Source organism: Mobula birostris, chromosome 13 (genome assembly GCF_030028105.1).
Source record: "Mobula birostris isolate sMobBir1 chromosome 13, sMobBir1.hap1, whole genome shotgun sequence".
Taxonomy (NCBI): domain Eukaryota; kingdom Metazoa; phylum Chordata; class Chondrichthyes; order Myliobatiformes; family Myliobatidae; genus Mobula; species Mobula birostris.
Genome location: NC_092382.1, coordinates 81678487 through 81706416, shown reverse-complemented (window position 1 = coordinate 81706416; position 27930 = coordinate 81678487). Strand labels below are relative to the sequence as shown.

Sequence of the window (27930 nt, the reverse complement as noted above, 5' to 3'; positions counted from 1 at the left end):
GTGTCATTTCAAAGGACTGTGCCTCAGACAGCTGGGTTGTTGCAATGCACTTCTAAGTCTGACAGCAGACTAGCAAATGAATCTTCGATGGTGTAGAGTCAGAAACCAAAAAGTTGCCAGCCTGAATCAGGGCTTTGGGGCTCCAGAAAGAGATGGGACCTAAAGTTTACGAAGAGGAGGAAGAGGAATCAGACCAGCCGGATGTGGCTACAAATGAAAGATCAGAAACATTTTGAAACTGTTTGATTGAAAAAAAGGTGGTTAATTTCTGCAAAATACTGGTGGAAATCAACAGAGGAGGCCGCAAATATGGAGAGGAATAAATAGACAACGATTAGGCCGAGCCCCTTCAGCATACCTAGACTGTGTACCCCTCTGCTCAGCTGCTGCCTGAACTGCAAAGTTCCTCCAGCATTTTGTGTGTATGTGTCTGCATTTCCAGCAACAGCAGAATCTCGTGTTTTATATCTGCATTTGGAAGAAGGTTCTACTTTGGCATCAGACACGCGGAATGTTTGCTGATATTAAGTGTATTGTTTATGGGAGCTGCTTTCTGCGTTAAAAGAGCTACTGAGTTTTCGACGGAAGAAAAAACTGAAGTATGGACAACTGTCTCTCTGTATCTTGTTTGACGGCGGTTGGCATCCAGCCTAATGGTGCATTACCGCCAAAGTATGGACAACTGCTGCTTACAGAAACTTTTAATGGCACCGTAATTACCCAGAAAGCTCGCTGAAGCGCCGATCTAATGCGCAGGCGTCAAGGCTGCGGATGTTACCGAATATCGCGCATGCGCGCAGTAAACAAAAGGAGTCGGGGTGATCGGCGCAGGTAAGAGTGTATCTCCGGGGAGAAAATTCAAAACCGACTGAGGGGCAATTGCTGTGAACCCAGCCACCGTGACCCGTAATCCCCGGACAGTCCTGATCTCTTCCCTCTGTCTCAGCCCCACCATCCGTACACGGGCCCCGGGGAGCTTCCGGCTGATGAGGGAATGGGAACCGATGGATCTCTCAGACAGAGCTGAGCTCCAGCTGTCTAAATGCAAGGATTAGGAACTCGGAGAGAGGGAACAAAATCTTTTACATCAGCAGTTGAGAAAATCACCTTTGTTCTACCACCGATCACAAACAAGAGAAGGTCTGCAGATGTTGAAAATCCAAGCAACACACACAAATTGCTGGAGGTACTCAGCATTAGTACTGTTTTCCATAGATGCTGCCTGGCCTGCTGAGTTCCTCCAGCATTTTGTGTGTGTTGCTTGTTCCACCTCCTCTTGTTCTGGACTTTTCGAGTCGGGAGAACATGTTTTGACCCATTAACTCTGGGTGTACAAGTAGTTCTCACATCACAAATGTGTGAGACTCCAATGAGACAGAGTAGTTCATATTGATTGGCATTGCCATCACTGAGTTCACCACCGTTCGTCTCCTGGGAGAGGGTTCAGGGGAAATATCTAAGTACAATATAGAAACTAGTGTTATCCTTGTGTATTTTGGTGATGCAAAAGTTGCTGGAAAATTTGCAAGTGGGGGGAAGTGGAGTGATATTTGGAAATCTGACTTTCCAAAGCGTAATTTAGCAAACAAACCACATAGGGACAGTGTGCGAAAGCTCTGGTGAGAAAATCCTTCATTTCCCGTTACAAGCCTGCTACATAGGATGTGTGAGAGTGCAGATGAACTCGATCAAGCCCAGAGGAGATCAAAGTTCTTTGTCGACAGTGATTTGCTAGGTATTTAAAATTCACTGTGCACATGTTGTCACTGGGTGAAAAATGCACAGTACAAGATTTAGGTGCACACTGGTCTTAACAAATTAAAGGGGACATTGCTGGGAAGGTGGGGAGAGCTCCAGTGTCCCTGATGCCCTCACCTACAAGAAGTGCATCCAGCTGCAGCTTGTAACCCCGCACTTTAAGGAGCTGAAGCTGGAAATGGATGAGTTCCGGATCATCCAGGAGTTGGTGGGGGGCGGGGGGGGAATAGGTATGACATGAAGAGAGGTGAGTTACACCCAAGGTGCAGGACACAGGAAACTGGGTGAGAGTCATTAAGGGGAATGAGGTTAAATAGCCATCGCAGAGTACTCTTGGTGCTATCCTCCACAACGACAGGTGGACCACTTTAGAAAGTGTTGCAGGGAATTAGTTAGGGCAACAGAACTAGAAGGGGACTAATATCCTAGGGATAAGGCTGGCTATTGCTAGTGGGGGGGGGGAAAGAGGTTAATCTAAAGTTTCAGTGGGGATGGGAGCCCGAATGACAGAACAGATAGTGGAGAGGGTGAGTTGAATTGAATTGACTTTATTACTTGTATCCTTCATATACACGAGGAGCAAAAATCTTTATGTTATGTATCCATCTAAATGTGCAATGTGCAATTTATAGTAATTTATAATAAATCCTATGTACAACAGGACAGTCAATGTAACACAGAAATACAATTGTTTCAGCATTGAATTAGTCAGTCTGACGTACTGGTGGAGGACACTATCCCAGAGAGGTTGTTTTATTGACACCACACAGATGTTGTTCAGACCTCAGACAAAGTCAGCAATCAAATGGTAGAGCATGGTATGACAACTGTCCTGAACTGTGTATATCACAATGCAGGAGGCATCATAGGAAAGCCAAATAAGCTCAGGACAGGGAATTATGAAATTGTATCCATTACTGGGACTTGGTTGTACCCAACAGTCTGAGGGATTAAGAGGAACAAATTTGTAGAGGGATCGCAGACTAGGCCAAGAAAGAAAGGTTGATTTAGGAAGTGATTTCAACTTTCCATATATTGACTGGGACCCCCATACTGTAAAAGGACCAGATGGGGTAGAGTTTGTCAAATATGCCCTTAATCAGTACATAGAATTCCTGATGTAGAAGTGTGCAATAAGCTATCAGGAAATGATCCAGCGCTAGTGACAGAAATTAGTGTATGGGAACACTTTGTATCTAGTGATCATAATACCATGAGATTCCAAATAAATATGGAAAAAGAGAGGTCTGGACAATGGGTTGAGATTCCAAGTTGGAGAAAGGTCAATTTTGATGGTATCAGAAAGGATCTGACAAGTGTGGTTTGGGACAGGCTGTTTTCTGCCAAAGGTGTACTTGGTAAGTGGGAGGCCTTCAGAAATGAAATTTTGAGGGTGTCCAGTTTGTATGAGCCTGCCAAAATAAAAGGTAAAAGGTAACTGGTGCAGGGAACCTGGGATTTCAGGAGATATTGAGGCCCCGGATATTTTGTTCTCTAAACGCCTCAGGCTGTTGGGTGCTACCAAGACTCATTAATGACTACAATATCATAATTCCACCCCTGAGCTCATCCGTCTTTTTTTTAGTTGTCTTCTGTTGGTTTCTAAAAGCTTCCCAATAGTTTTTGGTCATTATTTACCCTCTCTTTGGCTTTTATATTGGCTTTGGCTTCTCATTTCAGCCATGGTTGTGTCCTCCTGCCTTTCCAATGCTTCCACTTCTTTGGGATGTATCTATCACTCAGCTCCCGAATTGGTCCCCCAAACTCCAGCCTTTGCTGCTCCGTTGTCACTCCCACCTTTTCCCTTCCAAACAAGTCTGGCCAGCTTCTCTGTCATAGAAACATGGAGAAGTTCAGTACAGAAACGGGCTATTTGGCCTATCTAGTCAATGCTGAAAAAACATTTAAGCTGTCTAATGCAACTACCTGCACCGGGACCATCGCCCTCCATACCCCTACCATCCAGGTACCTATCCAAACTTCTTTTAAATGGTGAAACCAAGCTCATATTCACCACTTGTGCTGGCATCTCATTCCACACTCTCACGACCATTTCAGTAAAGAGCTTTTCAACATGTTCCTGTTAAATTTTCACCTCTCCCACGTACCCATGACCTCTGGTTGTCATCCCACCCAACCTCAGTGGAAAAAGCTGCTTGCATTTACCCTATCTATACCCTCAAAATTTTGTATACTAACAAATCCTCAAAGCAATGTATAATTTCCTTGTTTATGTTTAGAGCCTTTTTTAGATGTATAAGATGACGAGGGGCATTTATCGTGTGGACAGCCAGAGGTTTTTTCCCAGGGCGGAAATGGATAACAGGAGGGCGCATAGTTTTAAGGTGCTTGGAAACAGATACCGAGGGGATGTCAAGAGAACGTTTTTTTACACAGAGAGTGGTGGTGTGTGGAATGCACTGCCAGCTATTTGTGTGAGAGTTGTTCAGTTACTGTGGGGCCAGGAACCCATGCAGTTCAGTGGGAACAAGGAATAATACCAATGGACAGAGTCAAACTGAGCCAAGTCACAGATTGGAGACAATAGAAATGCCGCATTCTTAGAGAGACAGGAAGAGCATCAGAGAATTTGATGGTCATTCCAGATACCAGCACTGTGCCCAGTTAGAAGATGATTTCTCTCTTCTGCTCAGGTTGAACCTCACTGTAACAGTGTGTTGTCAGATCATACCTAGTCAACTCAAGTGATCTCATCTGAAATACTGTCCTTCACTCATTGATGGATTTTGTAAATCTTTTTACAGGTTAAAAATGACAAGGAATTTGTCTACGGGAATCTCGAACACAACACGCTAGTTTTGCTGTCTCTGTCCAAATAATTAAGAAGTGGAGCAAGGAATTCACTCGATCATCCTTCCTGCTCAGACTGTGGGGAGGGATTCACTCGATCATCTGAACGACTGGCATGCCTGTCATATTACAGAGGGGGGAGCCCATTCATCTACTCAGACAGTGGAAATGGATTCACTCGGTCATCTCAACTGAAGGTACATCAGCAAGTTCACACTGGGACAAGGCCATTCATCTGTTCTGTGTGTGAGAAGGGATTCAGTCGTTCTTCCCACCTGTGGACATAACAGTCAGTTCACACTGGGCAGAGGCTGGTCATCTGCTGAATTTGTGGGGAAGGATTCACTCGGTCATCTGACCTAATGGCTCACCAGCGAGTTCACACTGGAGAGAGGCCATTCACCTGCTCAGTCTGTGGGAAGGGATTCACTGAATCATCCTCCTTAAAGAGACACCAGTCAATTCACACAGGGGAGTGGCCGTTCACCTGCTTAATCTGTGGGAAGGGTTTCACCGAATCATCCTCCCTACTGGGACACCAGTCAGATCACACCAGGGAGTGGCCATTCACCTGCTCAGATTGTGGGAAGGGATTCACCTTCTCATCTCAACTGAAGGTACATCAGCGAATTCACACTGGAGTGAGGCCATTCACCTGCTCAGACTGTGGCAAGGGATTCACTCAGTCATCCCACCTACAAGCACATCGGTCAGTTCACACTGAAAAGAGGGATTTCACCTGCTCAGAATGTGGGAAGGGATTCACTTGCTCATATAAACTGAAGGTACATCAGCGAGTTCACACTGCAGAGAGGCCATTCACCTGCTTAGACTGTGGGAAGGGATTCACTTGGTCATCTAATCTGAAGGACCATCAGCGAGTTCACACTGGAGAGCGGCCGTTCACCTGCTCAGACTGTGGGAAAGGATTCACTTGCTCATCTAAACTGAAGGAACATCAGCGAGTTCACACTGGAGAGGGGCCATTCACCTGCTCAGACTGTGGGAAGGGATTCACTCAGTCATCCACCCTAAAGACTCACCAGTGACTTCACACTGGGGAGAGGCCATTCACCTGCTCATTCTGTGGGAAGGGATTCACTTGCTCATCTAAGCTGAAGGTACATCAGCGAGTTCACACTGGAGAGAGGCCATTCACCTGCTCAGAATGTGGGAAGGGATTCACTTTGTCATCTCAGCGACTGAGACACCAGTCACTTCACACCGGGGAGTGGGCATTCACCTGCTTAGTTTGTGGGAATGGATTCACTCAGTCATATTACCTACTGGTACACCAGTGAGTTCACACTGGGGAGAGGCCATTCACCTGTTCAGACTGTTGGAAGTGATTCACTCGGTCATCCAACTACTGAGACACCAGCGAGTTCACACTGGTCCGATCCCCGACTAAGAGTTAAGGAAGAGATTCTCTCAGCCAAATCAACCATCATTGAGTTCCCACTGGGGAGAAGCTGTTCACCTGCTGTGAATGTGGGAAGTGATTCACTCAGTTATCTAACCTTGTGACACCTTACGGGGTTCACACTGGGGATAAAGTTTCAATAAGCCGCATGCTGGATATTTGTCCATCACCATTGCTGATGCAATTTCGAGAGTGACTGTCGGTGCTGAATTCTGCAATTATTGCTGCGGCTCACCACACCCAGTTCTGCACCCTGGTCACTGGGCATGGGAGGAGTTTCTTCTGCTGCATATTCACCTTTAATGGGACTGGAGTTTAATATTCTGGATCTGAGATAAATAAATCAGTTTTATTTTAAACACTGTCTCTGGTACTTAGTGAATTTACAACACAACTAGTGTACAGTAGAGAGTCAACTCAGGCCGGCTGGACCCCGCCAGTGATTCAGTTCCATGACAGTCCTTTTAAATCCTCTCCTGTTGTTCATCTCTCACTCTCCCTGCGGTGATGGGTTCCAAACAGTCACCACTCTGTGGGTGAAGAGGTTTCCTTGAATTTTCTGCAGACTGAAGAAGTCGAGCTGACTGCAGTTCTGTCTGAGATGTTCTTCGCCCCTCTAACCTCTGGGCTGAGGAAGAATGACATTGGGAGGTAAACTTATTCAGGGCTCATTTCCACATTATGGGTCATTTTCCCTGCTTCTAAAGGATTGTCAGAAAACACCACTGTCCTCTAAAGACTGAAATCAGAATGGGAAACCATTAGTTGGATGTTCAACAGAGCAGGGTCAGAAACCAGAGGCGGGTCTGCACAGGGCAGAGTTTGGGGCTCTGGACGATGGTCGGGGTAAGAACGTATGATGATGAGAAAGGAATCAGCAGCGGGACGTGGCAACGAATGTCAGAGGAGCAACATTTGGAAGCTGATTGACTGAGAAAATCTTTTGGTTGTCTGACTGGTGACACAAACAATGCCCGTGGTGAGGTGCTCCACTGGTCGAGGAACATGTGTGTGTTGAGAATGGTTTTATCTACTGAGGGAGTTGTTCCTGCTTGTTTATCCTGTAATATTATATCTGGATGGTTATTTTAGATTATCCTATCGGCAATGATGTATTGATTATCATATAAATTGTGAGATTCTGTCCCTAACTGGATCAGGCTTGAATTTTTGGTACCTTAATGAAGTTATGGTGGTCATTCATGAGTAGGTATTTTAAAGCAAGATTTTGGTGATGATATTTGCCACTTGATTGTACCTGCATAAGTAATCAGATTGAGTTAAACTGCTGCAGGGTCCTGGAACGTGTTGGATTGAGTCTGGTTTCTCTTGGCAATTTCTGCATTTATTGCCTTGTTTGTTTGTATTTTTTTTCTTTTTGTTAACCACCTGGTCCAGTATTTCTGCAAGGAAACCCTCTGTTTCTGGGTAGAGGTCTCCAACTCTCAGTCAGGTGCTCGATGCTTCCTTGTCAACATGTAGTCTGCTCAGATCGTTGGGATGTCTCCCGTAGAGGGTCACACTCATTGTATTGGTTAATGTTTTCTTCCATATTGATGATTTATTTTTCTGAGTTGGCCTCTCATTTAAGTTTTTTCGTCTGTATCTCTTATCACAATTGCATATACACACATGGAGCACTGAATCCTGTTATTTTTTGATGAAAATATATACTGAGGTTTTTTCTGACTGTTGTGTGATTTTTTTTTTCGTGTGTGTTATTCTTCCTCCTTCTATCCAGGGTAGTGTTAATCTAAATGGGTTTCAGTGAATTTTCAAAATTTTTCTAAATTTTCTAAATTTGTCATTTCAGTTCTTATATATCTTTGTAAATTTTACTGATTGAAATGGGACCAAGATATTTTCATAAAAAAGTCAATGTCGGTATTGATGAAAGTGTTTATTGCCTTTGTATTTGTTAACTATTGAGCTCTGTTTGGCAGGTTTTTTTAAGCCTTGAACTAAATTTTGTCAAAGGTTTTCCCTATTTTGCACTACTTTCTATTGTTTTTGCTTGTTGATTTTCCAGATATGTGGGTATCAAGAGTCCCAAAGATGGGTCTTGGCCCAAAATATTGATTCCCATCCATAGATGCTGCCTGACATGCTGAGCTCCTCCAGCACTTTTTGTGTATCTCTCTAGATTTCTAGCATCTGCAGGTCCTCTTGTTTCCCAGATACTTATATGTTTCTTGAAAGAACAAGCCAAGAACAAGCTGGTAGTGGGGTTGTGTGGCTCCATTGGTAAAATATTAAATAAAGTCATTAGAAAGATGTGGCATAGGGTTGGAAGGTGTCGAATCTGTGGGTAGAATTAAGGAACAGCAAATATATATAAAAAAAATCTCTGATGGGAATTGTATGGAGACCTCCAAACAGTAGTGAATATGTGGGCCACAAATTACAATGGGAGATAGAAAGTGCGTGCCAAAAGGGCAATGTTACAATAGTCATGGGGGATTGTCATGCAGGTGATTAGGAAAATTAGGATGGTGTTGGTCTCAAGAGGAGGAATTCCTAGAATGCCTGCAAGATGCTTTTTCAGAGCAGCTCATGGTTGAACCCACTTGGGGATCAGCTATTCTGGATTGGGTGTTGTAATGCACCAGAATTAATTAGGTCACTTAAGTTCAAAGAACCCTTAGGGGCAAGTGATATTAATATGATCAAATTCACCCTGACATTGGAGAAGGAGAAGGTAAAGTCAGGTGTGGAATAAAGTGAACTAGAGAGGCATGACAGCAGAATTGGTCAAACTGGTTTGAAAAGAACATGGGCAGGGATGAAAACAGAGCAGAGATAGCTGCAATTTCTGGAAGCAATTCGGAAGGCACAGGATATATAAATCACAAAGAGGAAGCAGTATTCTAAAGGTAACGTGACAAAACTGTGGCTGATCAGAGAAACCAAAGACAACATATAAACCAAAGAGAGAGCATGGAGCAAAAATTACTAGGAAGTTAGAGGATTGGGAAGCTTTTAAAAACCAACAGAATGCAACTAAAATAAATAAGAAGGGAAAAGATGGAATACATAGGTGAGCTAGCCAGTAATATTAAAGAGGATACCAAATTTTTCTTCAGGTACATACAGCGTAAAAGGGAGGTGGAAGTGGATATCAAACCACTGGAAAATGTTGCTGGAGAGGTAGCAATGAGGTGGGGTGCAAAATGAAGGCAGATGAACTGAATAAGTATTGTACATCACTCTTATCTGTCAAAGACACTGGCAGGAATATGGAAGTCCCAGATGTCAGTGGTCAGAATGTGTAAAGTTACGTTACTCGGGAGAAGGTACTTGGGAAATAGAGATGGTCTGAAGGTAAATAGGTCACCTGGACCAGATGGTGTACACCCCAGAGGTCTGAAAGAGGTGGCTGAAGAGATGTGGAGGCATTAGCAATGATTTTTCGAGAATCGTTAAGGAAATTATATCCTCAGAAGTTTTTACATTCACTACTCCCCCTCTCTCAGTTTCACCTATCACCTGCCACTTCTTCCACCCCTCTCACCCCCACACTTCTTCCTCTGACGCCTCAGCTTTTTTACCCCAGTCCCGATGAAGGGTCTCGGCCTGAAACATCGACTGTTTACTATTTCCCATATGTGCTGCCTGGCCTCTTAGGTCCCTCCAGTATTTTGTGTATGTGTTGCTTGGATTTCCAGCATCCGCGGATTGTCTCCTGTTTTTGATAAAGGCTAAAGGGTGGTCATATAATATAGCAAGAAAGTAGTGGGAAGCTAGAGGATTGGGAAGGTTTTACATAACCACCAGGAGACAACTAAAAAAACACACAGGAGAGACAAGATGAAAAATTAAGATAAGTGACCCAATAATATCAAGTACCAAAAGTTATTCAGATATATAAAGAGTGAAAGAGTGGCAAGAGTTGATATTGTACCACTGGAAGATGATGCTGGAGAGTTAGTAATAGAGCAAAGAAACAGTGGCCGAATGTAATAAGTATTTTGTGTCAATCTTCACTGTGAAAGACACTAGCAGTACAAGACCATAAGACATTGGAGCAGAATTGGACCATTTAGCCCCATCGAGTCTGGTCCGCTGTTCTATCATGGCTGATCCCAGTTCTCACTCAACCCCTTGCACCTGCCTCCTTGACATATCCTCTAATGCCCTGACTGACCAGGCAATATTCCCTGTACAAAGGCTATGCTGGCTTTGACTTATTTTATCATTAATCTCCTAGTACCCCAAAACCTCATCTGTTATAATAGACTCAAACCCTTTCCCAGCAACTAAGGTTAGGTTAACAGAACTATAATTTGTTTTCTTTTGCCTTCCTCCCTTCTCAAATAGTGGATTGACATTTGCAATCTTCCTGACCTCTGGGACCATGCCAGAATCAAGTGATTCTTGACAGGTCATGACCAATGCATCTGTTATCTCTTCAGCAACCTCTCTCAGGACTCTGGGATGTAGTCCATCTGGTCCAGTTGACTTATCCACTTTAAGAACCTGAGCTTGCCTAGCACATTTTCCTTTGTAATAGCAATGGCACTCACTCCTGCTCCCTGACACTCACGGATCACTGGCACACTGCTAGAGTCTTCCACAGAGAAGACGGATGCAAAGTACCGATCAAGTTCATCTACCATCTCTTCCCCATTTCTACCCCATGAGCATCATTTTCCAGCGGTCCAATGTCAACTGTCGCCTCCCTTTCGCATTTTTATAACTAATTTATATTATTGTCTAGTTTGCCCTCTTATTTTACCTTTCCCATTCTTATAGATTTTTCATTGCCTGTTTTGGATTTTAAAAGCTACCCAATTATCTAACTTCCTACTCACTTTTGCTACCTTATATGCACTTTACTTCACTTGTATACGGTCATTAACTTCCTTTGTCAGCCACGGTAGCCTAGCCCCGCTGTTTGAGAGCTACTTCATCGGGACACATCTATCCTGTACATTATGAACTACTCTCAGAAAGGTCAGCCATTTCTGCTCCGGCGTCATCCCCACCAGTGTCCTTCTCCGATCCACCTGGGGAATCACCTCTCTCATGCCTCTGTAATTCCCTTTGTTCCATTGCGATACTATGCATGTGACCTATGCTCCTCCCTCACAAATTGGAGTAGGAATTCAATCATATTATAATCACTGCCTTGTAATGGTTCCTTGACATTAACCTCCCTAATAAGATCTGGGTCATTACATGACACCCAATCTAAGAGAGCAGTTCCCCGAGTAGGCTCAACCATCAGCTGCTCTAAAAACCCATTTCATAAGCACTCAATACATTCCCTCTCTTGCGATCTGACTTTCTCAATTCTCCTGCAGATTGAAGTCACCCATCACAATTGTGTCATTAAACTTATTACATAAATGCCAAACATTCAGGAGTATCTGGGGCAGAAGTGAGGAGACATGCTTTTACCAAGGAGAGAAGGTGTTTTGGAAGCTGACAGGCCTGAAGGTAGATAAGACTCCTGGACCAGAAGGTGAACACCCCAGGGTTCAGGAAGAGGTAGCTGAAGAGATTGTGAAGGCTTTAGAGTCATAGGAAACAACAAACCAGGAAAATGCTATTCGGCCAATCTAGTCCATGCCAAAGCATTAATGTGCCGAGTTCCACCTGGACCATAGCCCTCCATATCTTTCTCATCCATGGACCTAAGCAAACTCCTCTTGATCCTCCAAAATATTCCGCATGGAATTTAAACTGGAGGTGGCGGGGTGGGGGGGGGGGGTGGTGGGTGGGCTTAAGAAGGAGATTTTTCAAAAGTTCCACAGATTCACTGCTCTCGGACTAAATAAAATCCTCCCTATAAGTACTACAAAAGGTCAATCCACAGCTTTGAGGCTGAGCCCTCTGTCATGGCTGCCCCCACCATACGAAAAGTCCTCTCCTCACCCACCCAACACCTCTCCCATCCCCACTTTGCTCGGACCATTGGCCCCGCTTGCAGGGCAACAGTCTGCCGGTGTTTGCCCTCAATGTGGTGAATCGCCACCACCGTGGGCTCAGACATTTCCACAGATGAGCCCCTCCTGTCCCCACCGGGACAAACATCCTGTCCGCCCCCTCTCTCACCGTCTTCATCCTCTCCCTCCCCGGGGAACCGGCATCAATCCGACGGGCCGAGCGGTCTCCTCCTACCTCTCAGCGATACATCAGACTCCGGCCGCAGGAGACGCTTCACAAACGCCCCAACTTCCCTCGGAGGGAAATGGAAATAAATCAGAAAGCGGACATTTACTTTGGGATTTGTTCCGCTTTAACGGGGTAACGCCCTCTCGGCTGGTCCGCCTCCACTATTGGGTGTAACCAGTGATTGACATCGCTTCGCACCAATGGAAATAGCGCAGCTCTATAATCAATTCAATTCCTCTGTTGACTGTTCGGGGAGGGGGCGTTGCTCGTGCTCAGTAGCTCAGCCGTTAAACCGAAAAAGCTCGAGCACAGCAGCGCGTGTGTGACGTAAGGCACCGTGCTCGTGACAGCAGATGCAGATACGGGGAGACCATGGGTGACGTCAGGCGTGTGGGGAGGAGCTGTTGTGTGACGTCACGTGAGGGGGAGAGCTTCAATTTTAAAACACCTTTTGTTGGGTCTGATCTGGAACAACAAAATTAAATTCGGGTTTCATCGGGAGCGGATCCGGTGTTGTGAGATGTGTCCGGCTGTGCCGTGTTGTTGGTGGAGTGGGCAGCGGGGTGTTTGTCTCCGGGCTCTCCTCAGCCCCGGTTTTCACTTTGCGACCGAGCCCGGGCCGTGGATCAATTCCTTGTGGTTCTGCAGGGGGTTTGGGGCGAAGGGACAGTCTGTCTGTCTGTCTGTCTGTCTGTGTGGGTCGGGGTTATGAGTGGGTCCCGCAACACATTAACTTGTAAACACCGGACCATCTGGTGAATTGGATCAGACAGCTTCGCTCGCCTGTCCTTTCAGGAAACAACAATTCTCTCTTCATATTAATGACTGTCTAAACTTGCTGTGAACAAGATTCTGTGTTACAAGATTGTGAGTTACAGAGTCTAGGACAGCTGTCACCGTCATGGGCTGCGAGTGCAGACAGGGATTGGGGTGACTGAGCTGTGCATCAGAGAAGGACACGGGTTTGTACAGCCTCCTGTGGGGTAGAAATGTCCACACGGTGAATTCGGATCTGCTGGCACATCGGGAGTCTGAAAGGGAAAGGGAATAGGGAAAGGGCTGAGCAGAGAGTTTTAACAGGGGAACCTGTTCAGGGATGGAGGGGTAAAGGAGCTGTCTGATAGATCGTTTTAATTGTTTTTTATAATCTCACAGATGGTGACTGAGGAAGAAGCTTGTTGACGGAGGATACCCGGAGGCGAGCAGCTCAGCCACAGAATCAGGAACTGAATTGAATTGTCTTTATTTCTTACATCCATCAGGAGTAAAAATCTTTACATTACGCCTCCATCTAAATGTGCAACGTGCAATCATAGTAATTTATAATAGTTTATAATAAATAAAACAGACAATGTAATATAGAGCACACTCAAGTCAGTGTGAGTTCATCAGTCTGACGGCCTGGTGGAAGAAGCTGTCCCGGAGCCTGTTGGTCCTGGCTTTTATGTTGCGGTACCGCTTCCCAGATGGTATCAGGAGAGTGACAGTGATGTGATTTCCTGTGTCACGGATACAGACAATCATCTCAGGTGAGGAGTATGTGTGGAGATGCAGCTTTCCTGGAGATGGAGGAAAGAGGACACTTTGTAAATGTTGTGAAGGGACCTACCTCCACCACCACCTCGGGCAGTGTGTTCCAGATTTCCGCCACCCTCTGAGTGAAAAATCACTTCCTCAGATCCCTCTAAACCTCTTCGTCCTCTGTTTAAATCTGTGCCCTCTGATCAGTGACACCTCTGTCCCAGGATCGTGGCCGACATGGGCATCAGTGAGGCCTTTGACAAGGTTCAGCATGGTAAGTTGCTGTGGAAAGTTAGATCACATGGGATCCAGGGAGAGCTGGCTAACTGGATGCACAGTTGTCTTGATGGTAGGAAGCAGAGAGTGATGGTGGGAGGCTGTTTATTGGACTCAAGGCCCGTGCCTAGTGATGTTCCCCAGGGTTACACCCCGTTATTCATTGATATTTAATTTTATTTGCATTTACACAGTTTGTTGAATTCTATGCTCTACTTGATCTTTCACTGATCCTGTTACTATTCTATAGATTTGCTAAGTGTTCCTGTTGGACAAATGACCTCAGGGTTGTATGTGGTGACATATGTACTCTGATAATAAAATTTGTTTTGAACTTTGAACATTGCTACTTGTCATCTAAATCAATAATTTGGTTGAGAACTACAGGGTATGGATAGCAGTTTTGCAGCAAGTAAATTCAAACAAGTACCTTTTCTGAAAGATATTAAGTATAAACTCTCTGCTCCGTTTCCCTCTCCGCACTCGACCACCCCCTCCCCTTATTGCCTCCCTCTCTGCCCCGTCCGCCCTCTCACCCCCACATTAGAGATAAGTTCAATGTCAGCATTGACTAGAAGGGGCAAAGGGCCTGTTTCAGTGCAGCTGGGCTCTGTGACTCTAATAACATTCTGATTTGTAATTTCCACAGTCACTGCTTTGCTGCCAATGACTGAACCCAGAAATTTACACAAACAAGAATTGAAAGACTCTTAGCTGGCTACAGAAAGCGTTTACAAGCTGTGATACTTGCTAAACGGGGTGTTACTAAGCACTGACCATGCAGGGTGCCCAAACATTTGCTTCGGGTCCTTTTCCTTTTTTGTTATTTTGAAACTGTAAAAGATGGAAATAAAAAAGTAATCTTGCATAAGATATTAAAAAAATGTGTCATATTTAACTTTATGCCTTTTGGAAATCAGGTCATTTTTACTCACTTAGCTATTCACAGTAACAGAAATTTTGACCGGGGGTGCCCAAACATTTGCATGCCACTGTATATATCCTGTGCCTTCCGAATTGCTTCCAGAAATTCCTGCCATTGCTGCTCTGTTTTCATCCCTGCCCATGTTCTTTGCAAATCAATTTTGACCAATTTTTCTCTCATGCCTCTCTAATTTCCTTTATTCCACATCTGACTTTAGCTTCTCCTTCTCTAATGTCGGGGTGAATTTGATCATATTAATATCACTTGCCCCTAACGGTTCTTTGAACTTCAGTGACCTAATTAATTCTGGTTCATTACAACACCCAATCCAGAATAGCTGATCCCCAAGTAGACTCAACCATGAGCTGCTCCAAAAAAGCATCTTGTAGGCATTCTAGGAATTCCTCCACTGAGACCAACACCATCCTAATTTTCCTAATCACCTGCATGACAATCCCCCATGACTATTGTAACATTGCCCTTTTCGCATGCATTTGCTGTCTCCCATTGCAATTTGTGGACCACATACTTACTACTGTTTGGAGGTCTCTATACAATTTCCATCAGAGATTTCTTTTACATTTGCTGTTCCTTAATTCTGCCCACAGATTCTACACCTTCCAACCCTATGCCACCTCTTTCTAATGATTTTATTTAATATTTTACAAACACAGCCACAGAATGCCACTACCAGCTTGTTGTTTCAAGAAGCATCTGGGAATCAAGAGGACCTGCAGATGCTAGAAATCGAGAGAACTACACACAAAGTGCTGGAGGAGCTCAGCATGTCAGGCAGCATCTATGGATGGGAATCATCAGTTCGGGCCAAGACCCTTCATCGGGACCCTTGATCCTCACATACCTGGAATATCCACAAGCAAGGAAAATAGAAAGTAGTGCAAAATAGGGAAAACCTTTGACAACATTTCGTTCAAGGCTTTAAAAAACCTGCCAAACAGAGCTCAATGGTTAGCAAATACAACAAAGGCAATAAACACTTTTATCAATACCGACATTGACTTTTTTTATATAAAAATATCTTTGTCCCATTTCAATCAGTAAAATTTACAGAGATAAATAACTCTAGAAAACTTTAGAAAAGACTATTTACACTCAAACACACTTAGATTAACACTACCTTGGACAGAATAAGGTAGAGAAATAACACACTTGAAAAAAAAAATCACACAACAGAAAGTATATATTTTCATCAAAAATGAACAGAATTCAGCACTCCAGGTGTGTCTATGCAATCGTGATAAGAAATACAGACCAGAAAACTTAAATGAGAGGCCAACTCAGAAAAATGAATCATCACTATGGAAGAAAACATTAACCAGTGGAATGAGTATGACCCTCCATGGGAGACATCCCAATGATCTGAGCAGACAAGATGGTGACAAGGGAGCATCGAGCACCTGACTGAGAGTTGGAGACCTCTTCCCAGAAACAGAGGGGTTCCTTGCAGAAATACAGGACAAGGTGGTTAACAAAAGGAAAAAAAAAATCAAAAATACAGGAAATACAAACAAACAAGGCAGTAAATGCAGAAAATGCCAAGAGAAACCAGACACAATCCAACACATTCCAGGATCCTGCAGTAGTTTAACTCAATTTGATCACTTACAAAGATACAATCAAGTGGCAAATATCATTCACCAAAATCTTGCTTTAAAATACAAACTCATGAATGCCCTCCATCACTTCATAAAGCCACCATAAATTCAAGCCAGATCCAGTTTTAGAGTCAAAATCTGACAAATTATATGATAATCAATACATTATTTCAGATAGGACAATCCATAATAACCATTCAGATATAATATTACAGGATAAACAAGCAGGAACAATTCCCTCAATAGATAAGACCATTCCCAACACACATGTTCCTCAACCAGTGCAGCATCTCACCACAGGTATTGTTTGTGTCATCAGTCAGTGAACCGAAAGATGTTATCTCTCAATCAGCTTCCGAATGCTGCTATTCTCTCATTCATTGCCACACCCCACTGCTGATTCCCTTCTCCTCATCATACGTTCTTACCCCGACCATCGTCCAGAGCCTCAAACTCTGCCCTGTGCAGACCCGCCTCTGGTTTCTGATCCAGCTCCATTGAACATCCAACTTATGGTTTCCCATTCTGCTTTCAGTCTTTAGAGGACAGTGGTGTTAAACTCCAGTCCCATTAAAGGTGAATATGTGGCAGAAGGAACTCCTCCCATGCCCAGTGACCAGGGTGTAGTCGTCATTTTCACCATATACGTGACCAAAAAAAATTGTGTCACCTTGCAAGAAGTGATTTCCAGGAACTGATGCGAGATTCGGAGGCAGCATATCTCTCTGAAATTCTATGAAGTGTTAGTGTATGTGAGCCTCCGCTCTCCACAGCTCTCTCTCCTAAGCTCTTTAGCAACCGTGCTAACCCTCTTGCTTTGCAAGTTTTTTATTCTGTATTTTCCACTTGCCTGTGATGGTTTTGCAGGAAGACAAGCGTGAGCACAGATGTTTGCTTTGTTTTCGCTGCGTTTTCAGTTTGTGTAGTTTTGTATGTTTCGTTTATTATTGATTTCAGAGCGAGACACCGATTCCACACCGGCCATGTGGATTCAGGGTTAAAGGGATCGAAATATTAGCGTATCTACACTCAGTACGATAAAACCACAATTCAGAGGTAAATAGGCATTTGGATAAATTGGTGCGTACTTGAACTGGGAATTTGGAACTGGTATTTTGGAAGGATGGTGCTTTTAATGAGTAGCAAAAGCTGCTGCAGAACACTTTGAAATGCTGGTTTTAAGCTGTAGGTTTCCATTTGGAAAAGATTGCTTTGGAGTCATTGTAGCATCTGCCCTGTAATATGTAAATGACAGGTCAGTTTAGATAACGTGGCGGTGCAGCCAATAGCTCAGCGATTTGCTTACGTCGTCAGCCCTAATTCCATGAATTATCCAACTGCTGCTGGGTGGTCAGATTAAATCGGTTATTTCCCTCAGCCCTATTTCTCGGAGCCCTATAACTGCAGACTCCAGATATAGTTGTAAAGTGTACCACAATTTCGACCCTCCTTGCGGAATACGGCTGCCCGCTGTCTTCCAGCCAGAATTCACTCTAATCATCTGCCCTCTGTCAGTAAACCAATTGTAAACCAACCAGCCAGGTTTCCCTGGATCACATGCCTCCTGACTTTCTCAATGAGTTTCCCGTGGGGAACTGTTCAAACGGCTTACCAAAATTAATACACGCACATCGACTGTTCTGATTCTTATGTTCGCTTTATGTTCACTTTTGTCATATAATTCAATCTGACTCATAAAGGACAACATGTCATGTTGATTCTCCGTAGCCAGACTACGTTTCTCCAAATTCCCTCTACAATAATCGTCTCCAATAGTTTACACACTACTGACGTAAGATTCAATGGTCTATCATGCCAAGGAGTATCGCTATTGTTTTTCGACAACGAATGAACACCATTTGACACCCTCCAATCATCTGGTTCCGTACCCAGTGAAGACAGAAATATCCTGTCCAAAAGCACAGCAATCCCTTCACTTCATTTCCCAAATTACCTGGACTATATCCCTTCCGACACCAGGGAATCATCTATCATAATGTTTTCCAAGATTCCCGCGCATCCTCTTTCTTAGCGTCGGCATGTTCGAGCATATCTGCCTTTTTACGCTGTGTTCACATTCATCAATATATTCAGTAAGGAGCTTCACTGCCTCCTTGGACTCCAGACACGTTACCCCTTTTTCCTCTGATCTGCCCACACTCTCTCCAGTCTCCTCCTGTTCTTCACAGTGCAACTCGCCAAGGCCATCTCAAGTCCCATTCTACCTCTTCTAAGTCCATTGTTAAATTCTTTTCTATCTACATTGTGACTCGCTGCAGCCTTACCTGATCTTTTCTTCCTAATCTATGAGTATCGTTCTTTCTTCCTTTAGACAAGTTGTTCCATCTTTTTTGTCTCCTCGGGTTACTTTTCGCTATCATACTTTCTGTGTTCGTCTCACAGTCCATTAACAAACAAAAGCTTCACGTTGTCTTCCCTTTCTGCAGCTGAGATACTGTCCCTGGTTTGCCATCTCACTCCCTTCACGTTTTTTAACTTGTCCCTGGCCATTTTCCGACATCTAAAACACGGTAAGTCCTGAAGCCATTCCTGCCCTTGTGACACTCGAGTCTCTGTGATAGTTTGGAACATACTTCAACCAACGTAACAAACACGCCAGCAACATTGAACGTTTGTATTGCTAACTACCTGACCTGGATGTGCGCCGTAGGGGCAGGGGTTTCCAATACCTGGAAGATTGGGAAGGGTACAGTCTAGAAGAGCGTTCATCGGTCGTCCGCTCCTTCATCCTAGACCCTTCCCTCATCCAGGATTTTCATCGGGATCATCCAGACAGGCCTGGAGGATCGCCTGGAGACTCCCGTTGAGAGAAGGGTACTGTCTTGGTCCTTTCTGCAATCCCCCATATTGCTATTTATCTCAGGAATTGGGCCTTACTCCCCTTGTTTAGTTTCCAATCATTCCCAGGTTCCACTAACTACACACACCTGAAAATGCAGGATACAGACCCTGTGATCACAACAACGAGCTACCAGTTCTTTGGTGGACTCCAGTGTGAGTAACCTCGTTTCATGGTTCATAGGACTGCCAGTTCTAAGTCTAGCATCGCTCCTGGATTCTCTCCAAACCCAAGACTTCGGGTAAAGACTCTCCTGGAAACTAGTTCCACGGTCGCAGCGTCAATAACGCCTACGACTCTGCCCCCGCGCCTGTCTTCCGCACTTGGGTTCGTCCACCGCCACGCCCGTGTAACAGAACGAACTGGCCACAATGAACCCAGCAGACACGGATCCAGTACAACAGGCTCTCACGGGCGCCCACGACCAACTACTTAGGGAGGTCACGGAGAAACTTCGGACGCTGTCCACGAATGTACAGAAGATCAGTGAGCAAGTGGTCCGAGTTTCCGCTTCCCTTTCTCCGTCCCCTCCAAGAACCCCGACTACCCAAACCGCTCCGCTCGGTATGGCGTCGCCCCTGGGATCAGCACCACAGTCCCCTCGAGAGCCATACGTACCCGAGACCGAACCCTACGCTGGGGACCCAGGGAGGTTCCGGGCCTTCATTTACAATGCTCTCTGATCTTTGAGCTTCATCCACGCACCTGCACTTCAGATAAATCCAAGATTGCGTACATCATGGGTCTGTGCAGGAGATGCCTTGGCTTGGGCAACCGCAATTTGGGATAACCGACCAGAGGTTTGTTCCTCCTTTGTTGCTGAAATGAGGAAGGACTTCGAACAATCCATTCGCGGTAAGGATGCCGCTAAACGCTTGCTGACCCTTTGTCAGGGTTTGGGAAGCGTAGCCAACATTTTATCAAAGCTGGACGTTCGAAACGCCTACCATCTAATCATGGTGAGGGAGGGGGCGAGTGGAAGACGGCCTTTAATACACCTCTGGGCCACTTCGTATTCCATCGAGTACCGGACCTCAGCCGCAGACTGAGGGTGGAATGAGGAGGCCCTGCAAGGGGTGTTTTGACAGGGTTTCTCGGACAGGAAAAGGATGAGCTGGCAGCGAGGGACGACCGGGACTGTCTGGACTCTCTGATCTCGCTAGCCACTAGATTAGATAATCGGCTTCAAGAGCGGCTGAGAGAAAGAACCAGTCGCCCCGCTCCTCGGGGAAGCCCACGACCCACCTTTTCATTCTCAGCCAGCCTCCCTTCCCCAGTCGTTCCAAGTGTAAATCCTGCTCCGACCGTCCCCACCACCCTGGGGGAGGAACCGATGCAGCTGGGACGGAGCCGCCTCTCCCCGGCCGAGCGACTTCAGAGGTGGAGAGCTGGGGATTGTTACTATTGTGGCAGGCCAGGACATTCCCGGGATACCTGCCCCCAGCGGCCAAAAGGGAAGGCTCACCAGTGACAAGGGGGTCCCTGGTGAGCCGGACGATACTCCCTTCAGCCCCCCGGCCCAGACTCAGATGCAGATCCCGGCTACCTTGAATTACCAACAACTGTCCCTGTCCCTATCCGCTTTGGCGGATTCCGGTGCTGAGGGCAATCTGCTGGATGAAGACATAACCTCCCGGGCTGGAATACCTCGCGAGCCGCTAACCACCCTCCTGGAGGCCCGGGCCCTGGACGGAAAACTGCTGACTCGGGTAACCCACTGTACGCCGCCCGTGACATTGATCCTATCCGGCAACCATCGGGAGGAGGTACGATTCAGTCTCATTCGTTTACCTCAAGCCCCGGTAGTGCTCGAGTATCCATGGCTGACCCAACAGAATCCCCATATCGACTGGTCTACCGGGAGGATAGCCAAATGGAGCCCGTCTTCCCACGCCAACCGACTGCGGTCAGCCCCATCTCCCAGGGAAGCTACCGCGACTCCGCCTGTCACTGAACCCTTCGATTTGTCCCGCGTCCCCACAGAATACTATGACCTGGGACCGGTGTTCAGTAAACAACGGGCATTTTCCCTGCATCCGCACCGCCCATATGATTGTGCTATCGACCTTCTCCCCGGGGCCTCGCTACCCACCAGTCGCCTTTTTAATCTATCCCGACCGGAGAGAGAGGCCATCGAGAAGTACATCGGCGAGTCCCTCGCGGCCGGCATTATCAGACCTTCATCCTCGCCCGTAGGCGCCAGTTTCTTCTTTGTCCTCGTATTGATTACAGAGGCCGAAACAATATAGCAGTTAAGAATAAGTACCCACTACCCCTCATTAACTCTGCATTCAAACCACTTCATGGAGCCACCATTTTCTCAAAGCTGGACCTTCGTAACGCCTACCATCTAGTCAGGATGAGGGAGGGGGACGAGTGGAAAACGGCCTTTAAAAGACGTCTGGGCCACTTTGAATACTTGGTCATGCTGTTTGGCCTCACCAATGTTCCCGCCGTTTTTCAAGCCCTAATCCATGACGTACTGAGGGACTTTATCAATCGGTTCGTATTCGTTTACCTCGATGATATCCTGATATTTTCTAGCACCCCCCAAGAACACATTCACCATGTCCGGCAAGCCCTCCAGAGACTGTAGGAAAAACCAGTTATTTGTGAAGGCGGAGAAATGCGAGTTCCACATTCCATCGGTCAGCTTCCTGGGTTATATCATTGAGAGCGGACAGGTGAGAGCAGACCCCGAGAAGATCCGGGCGGTGGAGGAATGGCCTAGGCCCATGACCCGCAAACAAATTTAACGATCCTGGGGTTTGCAAACTTCTGCCGCTGATTTATCAGAGGCTACAGTCGAGTCGTTCACCCCCAACCCTTAGCCGGCTTACCTCGCCTACTACCCCCTTTCTGTTGGGACTCCGAGGCTGACCCGGTGTTCAGCAACCTGAAGAGGCGTTTCACCACCGCTCCCATCCTGGTCCATCCGGACCCAGCCCGTCAATTCATTGTTGAGGTGGACGCCTCTGACTCCGGGATAGGAGCGGCCCCGCCCCAACGATCAAGTTCGGATGAAAAGCTTCACCCCCGCGCCTTCTGTTCTCGCCGACTGTCCCCGCCGAGCGGAATTACGTCGTGGGGAATCGGGAACTGCTGGCGGTCACTCTAGCATTAGAGGAATGGAGACTCTGGCTGGAGGGGGCAGAACAACCGTTTGTTGTATGGACTGATCATAAAAACCCGGGGTATATTCAGACTGCCAAATGTTTGACTTCCTCCAGGCCCGCTGGATGTTATTTTGTGGACGGTTCAAGTTTTCCGTCCCATACCGTCCAGGGTCCAAGAACGGGAAGACGGACGCGCTCTCCCGCCAATACGACTCCATGGCGGACACTTCCAGCCCAGGGACTATCATCCCACCATCCCGCGTGGCTGCCACTCTCACTTGCGAGATGGAGTCCAAAGTAAAAGATGCCCAGCGAGGCGACCCCAACCCCGGCAATGGACCCGGCGATTGCCTGTATGTGACCATTTCCGTCAGGTTTCAGGTTCTCCAATGGGGGCACACATCTCAGTTCGCCTGCCACCCCGGGAGTGATCGGACCCTAGCGCTCCTGAATGGTGGCCGTCCATGGAGGCGGATACCCGTTCCTATGTCTCGGCATGTTCCACCTGTGCCCAGGGAAAAGCCTCTTGTCGGCCACCTGCGGGTTTACTTCGTCCTCTGCCTGTCCGTGGTCGTACATCGCCCTAGACTTCGTCACCGGTCTATTCCCTTCACATGGGAACAGCACCGTACTCACCGTGATAGACCGGTTCTCCAAGGCGGTGCACTTCATAGCCCTCCCTAAACTCCCTTCCTCTCAAGGAACCGCAGATCTTCTCGTCCGCCACATCTTCCGCCTCCACGGAATCCCCGCGAACATCGTCTCCGATCGAGGTCCCCAGTTCATCTCACAGGTATGGAAGGCCTTCTGTCAAGCCTTGGGAGCATTGGTCAGCCTGTCATCCGGCTTCCACCCCTAGACGAACGGGCAGACGGAACGGGTCAACCAAGACGTGAAGGCGACGCTACGTTGTGTAACGGCAAACAGCCCGTCGACCTGGAGCGACCACCTCCCGTGGGTTGAGTGCCCCACAACTCTCTGATGAGCTCTGATATTGGAAGGTCTCAATTCGAGTGCTCCCTGGGGTATCAACTCCCGCTGTTTCCCGCGCAAGAAGAGGAGATTGCGGTACCGTCGGTTCAGGACCATATCGATCGGTGCCTGCCCTACTCAGATCAACAAATCGCAATAAAAAGACGGCCGACCGATACCGGACTCCAGCGCCTGAGTACCAACCGGGGCAGATGGTGTAGCTTTCTTCCAAGGTCATCCCGCTCAAGAACGAGCAGAGGAAAATCGCCCCTCGCTTCCCGGGACCATTCAAGATCGAAAGTGTTATCAATCCCGCAGCAATCCGCCCAAAGCTGCCAAGATCTGCGCGCATCCACCTGACCTTTCATGCTTCCCAGCTAAAGCGCTTTTCCGTCAGCCCCTTGTGTCCCCCAGCTGAGACTGCCCCACCTGCCCGTATCGTCGACAACCATCCGGTATACACCGTCCGAGGACCACTAGATGTGCGCCTTCGGGGCAGGGGTGTCCATTACCTGGTGGACTGGGAAGGGTGCGGTCCAGAAGAGCGTTCCTGGGTCCCCCGCTCCTTCATCCCAGACCCTTCCCTCATCCACGATTTTCATCGGGACCATCCGGACAGGCCTGGAGGCTCCCGTTGAGGAAGGGTCCCTTCTGGCAATCCCCCACCTTGCTATTTACCTCAGGAATTGGGCTTCAATCCCCTCGTTTAGTTTCCAGTCATTCCCAGGTTCCGCTAATGACACACACCTGCTTTCCATCAGAAAATGCAGGATAAAGACCCTGTGATCGTAACAAGAGGCTGCCAGTTCGTTGGTCGACTCCGGTGTGAGTATTTTCTCTGTCAATCAGCTTCCAAATGTTGTTACTCTGTCATTCATTGCCACACCCCGCTGCTGATTCCCTTCTCCTCATCATACGTTCTTACCCCGACCATCGTCCAGAGCCCCAAACTCAGCCCTGTCCATACCTGCCTCTGGTTTCTGACCCTGCTTCACTGAACATCCAACTGATGGTTTTCCATTCTGCTTTCTGTCTTTAGAGGACAGTGGTGTTTTCTAACAACCCTGGCAGCTGTATAGGACCCTAGTCAGAACCCACTTGGAGTACTGTACTCAGTTCTGGTTGCCTCACTACAGGAAGGATGCAGAAACCATAGAAAGGGTGCAGAGGAGATTTACAAGGACGTTGCCTGGATTGGGGGGTGGTATGCCTTATGAAGACAGGTTGAGTGAACTTGGCCTTTTCTCCTTGCAGCGAAGGAGGATGAGAGGTGGCCTGAAAAGGTTGTATAAGATGATGAGAGGCATCGATGGTGTGGATAGTCAGGGGCTTTTTCCCAGGGCTGAAATGGCTGCCACAAAAGGGAACAGGTTTAAGGTGCTTGGGAGTTGGTACAGAGGAGATGTCAGGGGTACGTTTTTTTAAGCAGAGATTGGTGAGCGCGTGGAATGGGCTGCTGGCAACAGTGGTGCAGGCGGATACGATAAGGTATTTTAAGAGACTTTTGGATCAGTACATGTAGCTTAGAAAAACAGAGGGCTATGGGTAACCCTAGTAATTTCTAATATAGGGACATGTTCGGAACATCCTAGTGGGCCAAAGGGCCTGTATTATGCTGTAGGTTTTCTATGCTTCTATATTAACCTTTCAGAAGTAGGGAAAATGACCCAAAATGTGGAAATGAGCTGTGAATAAGAAGGTTAATCCCCATGTCATTCTTCCTCAGCCCAGAGATTTGAGAGGCGAAGAACCTGTCAGCTAGAACTGTAGTCAACTTGACTTCTTCAGCCTGCAGAACATTCAAGGGAAACCTCTTCACCCACAGAGTGGAGACTGTTTGGAACCCATCACCACAGGAAGAGTGAGAGGGGAACAACAGGGGAGAATTGAGAAGGACCATCATGGAACAGAACCACTGGCAGGGTCCAGCCAGCCTGAGCTGATTCTCTACTGTATGCTAGGTGTGCTATAAATTCACAAAGTTCTGGAGACAGAGTTTAAAATAAAACTTATTTATTTGTCTAGATCCAAAATATTAAACTCCAGTCCCATTAAAGGTGAATATGCAGCAGAAGAAACTCCTCCCATGCCCAGTGACCGGGGTACAGAACTGGGTGTGGTGAGCAGCAGCAGTAATTGCAGAGTTCAGCACCAACATTCACTCTCAAAATTGAATTCAGCAACCGTGATGGCCAAACATCCAGCATGCAGTTTATTGAAACTTTCTCCCCAGTGTGAACCCGGTAGACTGTCACAAGGTTAAATTACTGAGTGAATCCCTTCCCACATTCACAGCAGGTGAGTGGTCTCTCCCCAGTGTGAACTCAATGATGCACATTTGGTGAAGATGGCTGAGAGAATCTCTTTCCAAAGTCTGAGCAGGTGAATGGCCTTAACCTGATGTGAACTCACTGGTGTCTCTGTAGCTGGGATGACCACATGAATCCTTTCCCACATTCACAGCAGGTGAACGGCCTCTCCCATGTGAACTGACTGGTGTGCCAGTAGTTGGGATGACCGAGTGAATCCCTTCCCACATTCTGAGCAGCTAAACGGCTTCTCTCCAGTGAGAAGTCGCTGATGTCTCTGCAGGGTGACTGACCGAGTGAATCTCTTCCCACATTCTGAGCAGGTGAATGGCTTCTCCCCAGTGTGAACTCGCTGATGTCTCTGTAGGGTGAATGACTGAGTGAAGCCCTTCCCACATTCTGAGCAGGTGAACGGCTTCTCCCCAGTGTGAACTCGCTGATGATTCTGCAGGTTGGATGACTGAGTGAATCCCTTCCCACAGACAGAGCAGGTGAACGGCTTCTCTCCCGTGTGAATTGACTGGTGTCTCTGTAGGGTGGATGACTGACTGAATCTCTTCTCACAGACTGACCAGGTGAACTTGCTGGTGTATCAGTGGGTCGGGTGACCGGGTGAATCCCTTCCCACAGTCTGTGCAGGTAAATGGCCTCTCTCCAGTGTGAACTCGCTGGTGCACCAGTAGGTCGGGTGACCGAGTGAATCCCTTCCCACAGTCTGAAGAGGTGAATGGCCTCTCTCCAGAGTGAACTCGCTGGTGTACCAGTAGGTCAGGTGGCCGAGTGAATCTCTTCCCACAGTCTGAGCAGGTGAACAGTATCCCTCCAGTGTGCACTCGCTGATGTACCTTCAGATTAGATGAGCAAGTGAATCCCTTCCCGCAGTCTGAGCAGGTGAACGGCTTCTCCCCTGTGTGAAGTGACTTATGCACCAGTAGGTTAGATGACTGAGGGAATCCCTTCCCACAGTCTGAGCAGGTAAATGGCCTCTCCCCAGTGTGAACTCGCTGATGTACCTTCGGTTTAGATGAGTAAGTGAATCCCTTCCCACAGTCTGAGCAGGTGAACGGCCATTCCCCAGTGTGAACTGGCTGGTGCGCCATTAGGTCAGATGACCCAGTGAATCCTACCCCACAAATTCAGCAGATGACCAGCCTCTGCCCAGTGTGAACTGTCTGGTGTGTCCACAGGTGGGAAGACCCACTGAATCCCTTCTCACCCACAGAACAGGTGAATGGCCCTGTGCAAAATGACGGGTGTGCCAGTCGGTCAGATGATCGAGTGAACCCCTCCCCACAGTCTGAGTAGAAAGGATGATTGAGTGAATCCCTTGCTCCAATTCTTAATTATATTGACAGAGACAGAAAAACTGGTGAGTTGTGTTCGAGATTCCTGTAGATAAATCCTCATTGTTTTTAACTTGTAAAAAGATTTACAAAATCCATCAATGGGTGAAGGACAACATTTCAGATGAGATCACTTTAGTCACCGAGGTGCGATCTGACATCACACTGTTACAGTGAGGGTCAACCCAAGCTGGGGAGAGAAATCATCTTCTAACTAGGTACAGTGCTCTTATCTGGAATCAAGCTCTCTGATGCTCTTCCTATCGCGATAAGAATGGGGCATTTCTGCCGACTCCAATTTGTGACCTGGCTCAGTTTGACTCTCCCCATTGGTATTATTCCTTGTTCCCACTGAACTACATGGGTGTTTGGCTCCACAGTAACTGAAACACTCTCACACAAATAGCCTTTGTTGACCTGTAGCTGGGATTTCCTTTATGCACTGTTAGTTTAAAGTGCCACAGATTAAACGCCATATAAAAATTTGCTGCTGAGATGAATGGTTGGTCTGTTAAAAGGAATTAGAGTGAATAATCATATTATTTCAGGTTCTTGTCACAGTCATAGAAAAGTACAACACAGAAAGAACTATTTAAGTGCTGAACTATTTAAACTTTCTACTCCCATATCCCTACCATCCAGGTACCTACACAAACCTCTTAAATGTTGAAACTGAGCTCGCATTCACCACTTGTGCGGGCTGTTCATTCCACACGCGGATGTGTGTCTGTGTGAAGAAGTTTGCCATCATGTTCCCCTTAACACTTTCGCACTTAATCCATGGCCTCTGGTTGTAGTCTCACCCAATCTCAGTGGAAAATGCCTGCTTGCATTTACCCCATCTATAACCCTCATAATTTTGGCACACCTCCATCAAATCTCC

The 27930-nt window shown here is 46.7% G+C and overlaps 1 protein-coding gene across 1 annotated transcript; it reads left to right on the top strand.

The window, feature by feature from the left end:
* The first annotated feature begins 812 nt into the window (after positions 1-812).
* LOC140207055 (uncharacterized) lies at positions 813-7666 on the top strand. The gene is made up of 2 exons (XM_072275379.1): positions 813-831; positions 4524-7666. The coding sequence occupies exon 2, from the start codon at positions 4932-4934 to the stop codon at positions 5616-5618; it is 687 nt and encodes a 228-aa protein (XP_072131480.1). The 5' UTR covers positions 813-831; positions 4524-4931; the 3' UTR covers positions 5619-7666.
* Positions 7667-27930: the final 20264 nt, after the last annotated feature.

Bases quoted from the DNA above. Each gene is read 5' to 3' on its own strand.
- LOC140207055 (XM_072275379.1), top strand. From the start codon at position 4,932: ATGGCTCACCAGCGAGTTCACACTGGAGAGAGGCCATTCACCTGCTCA.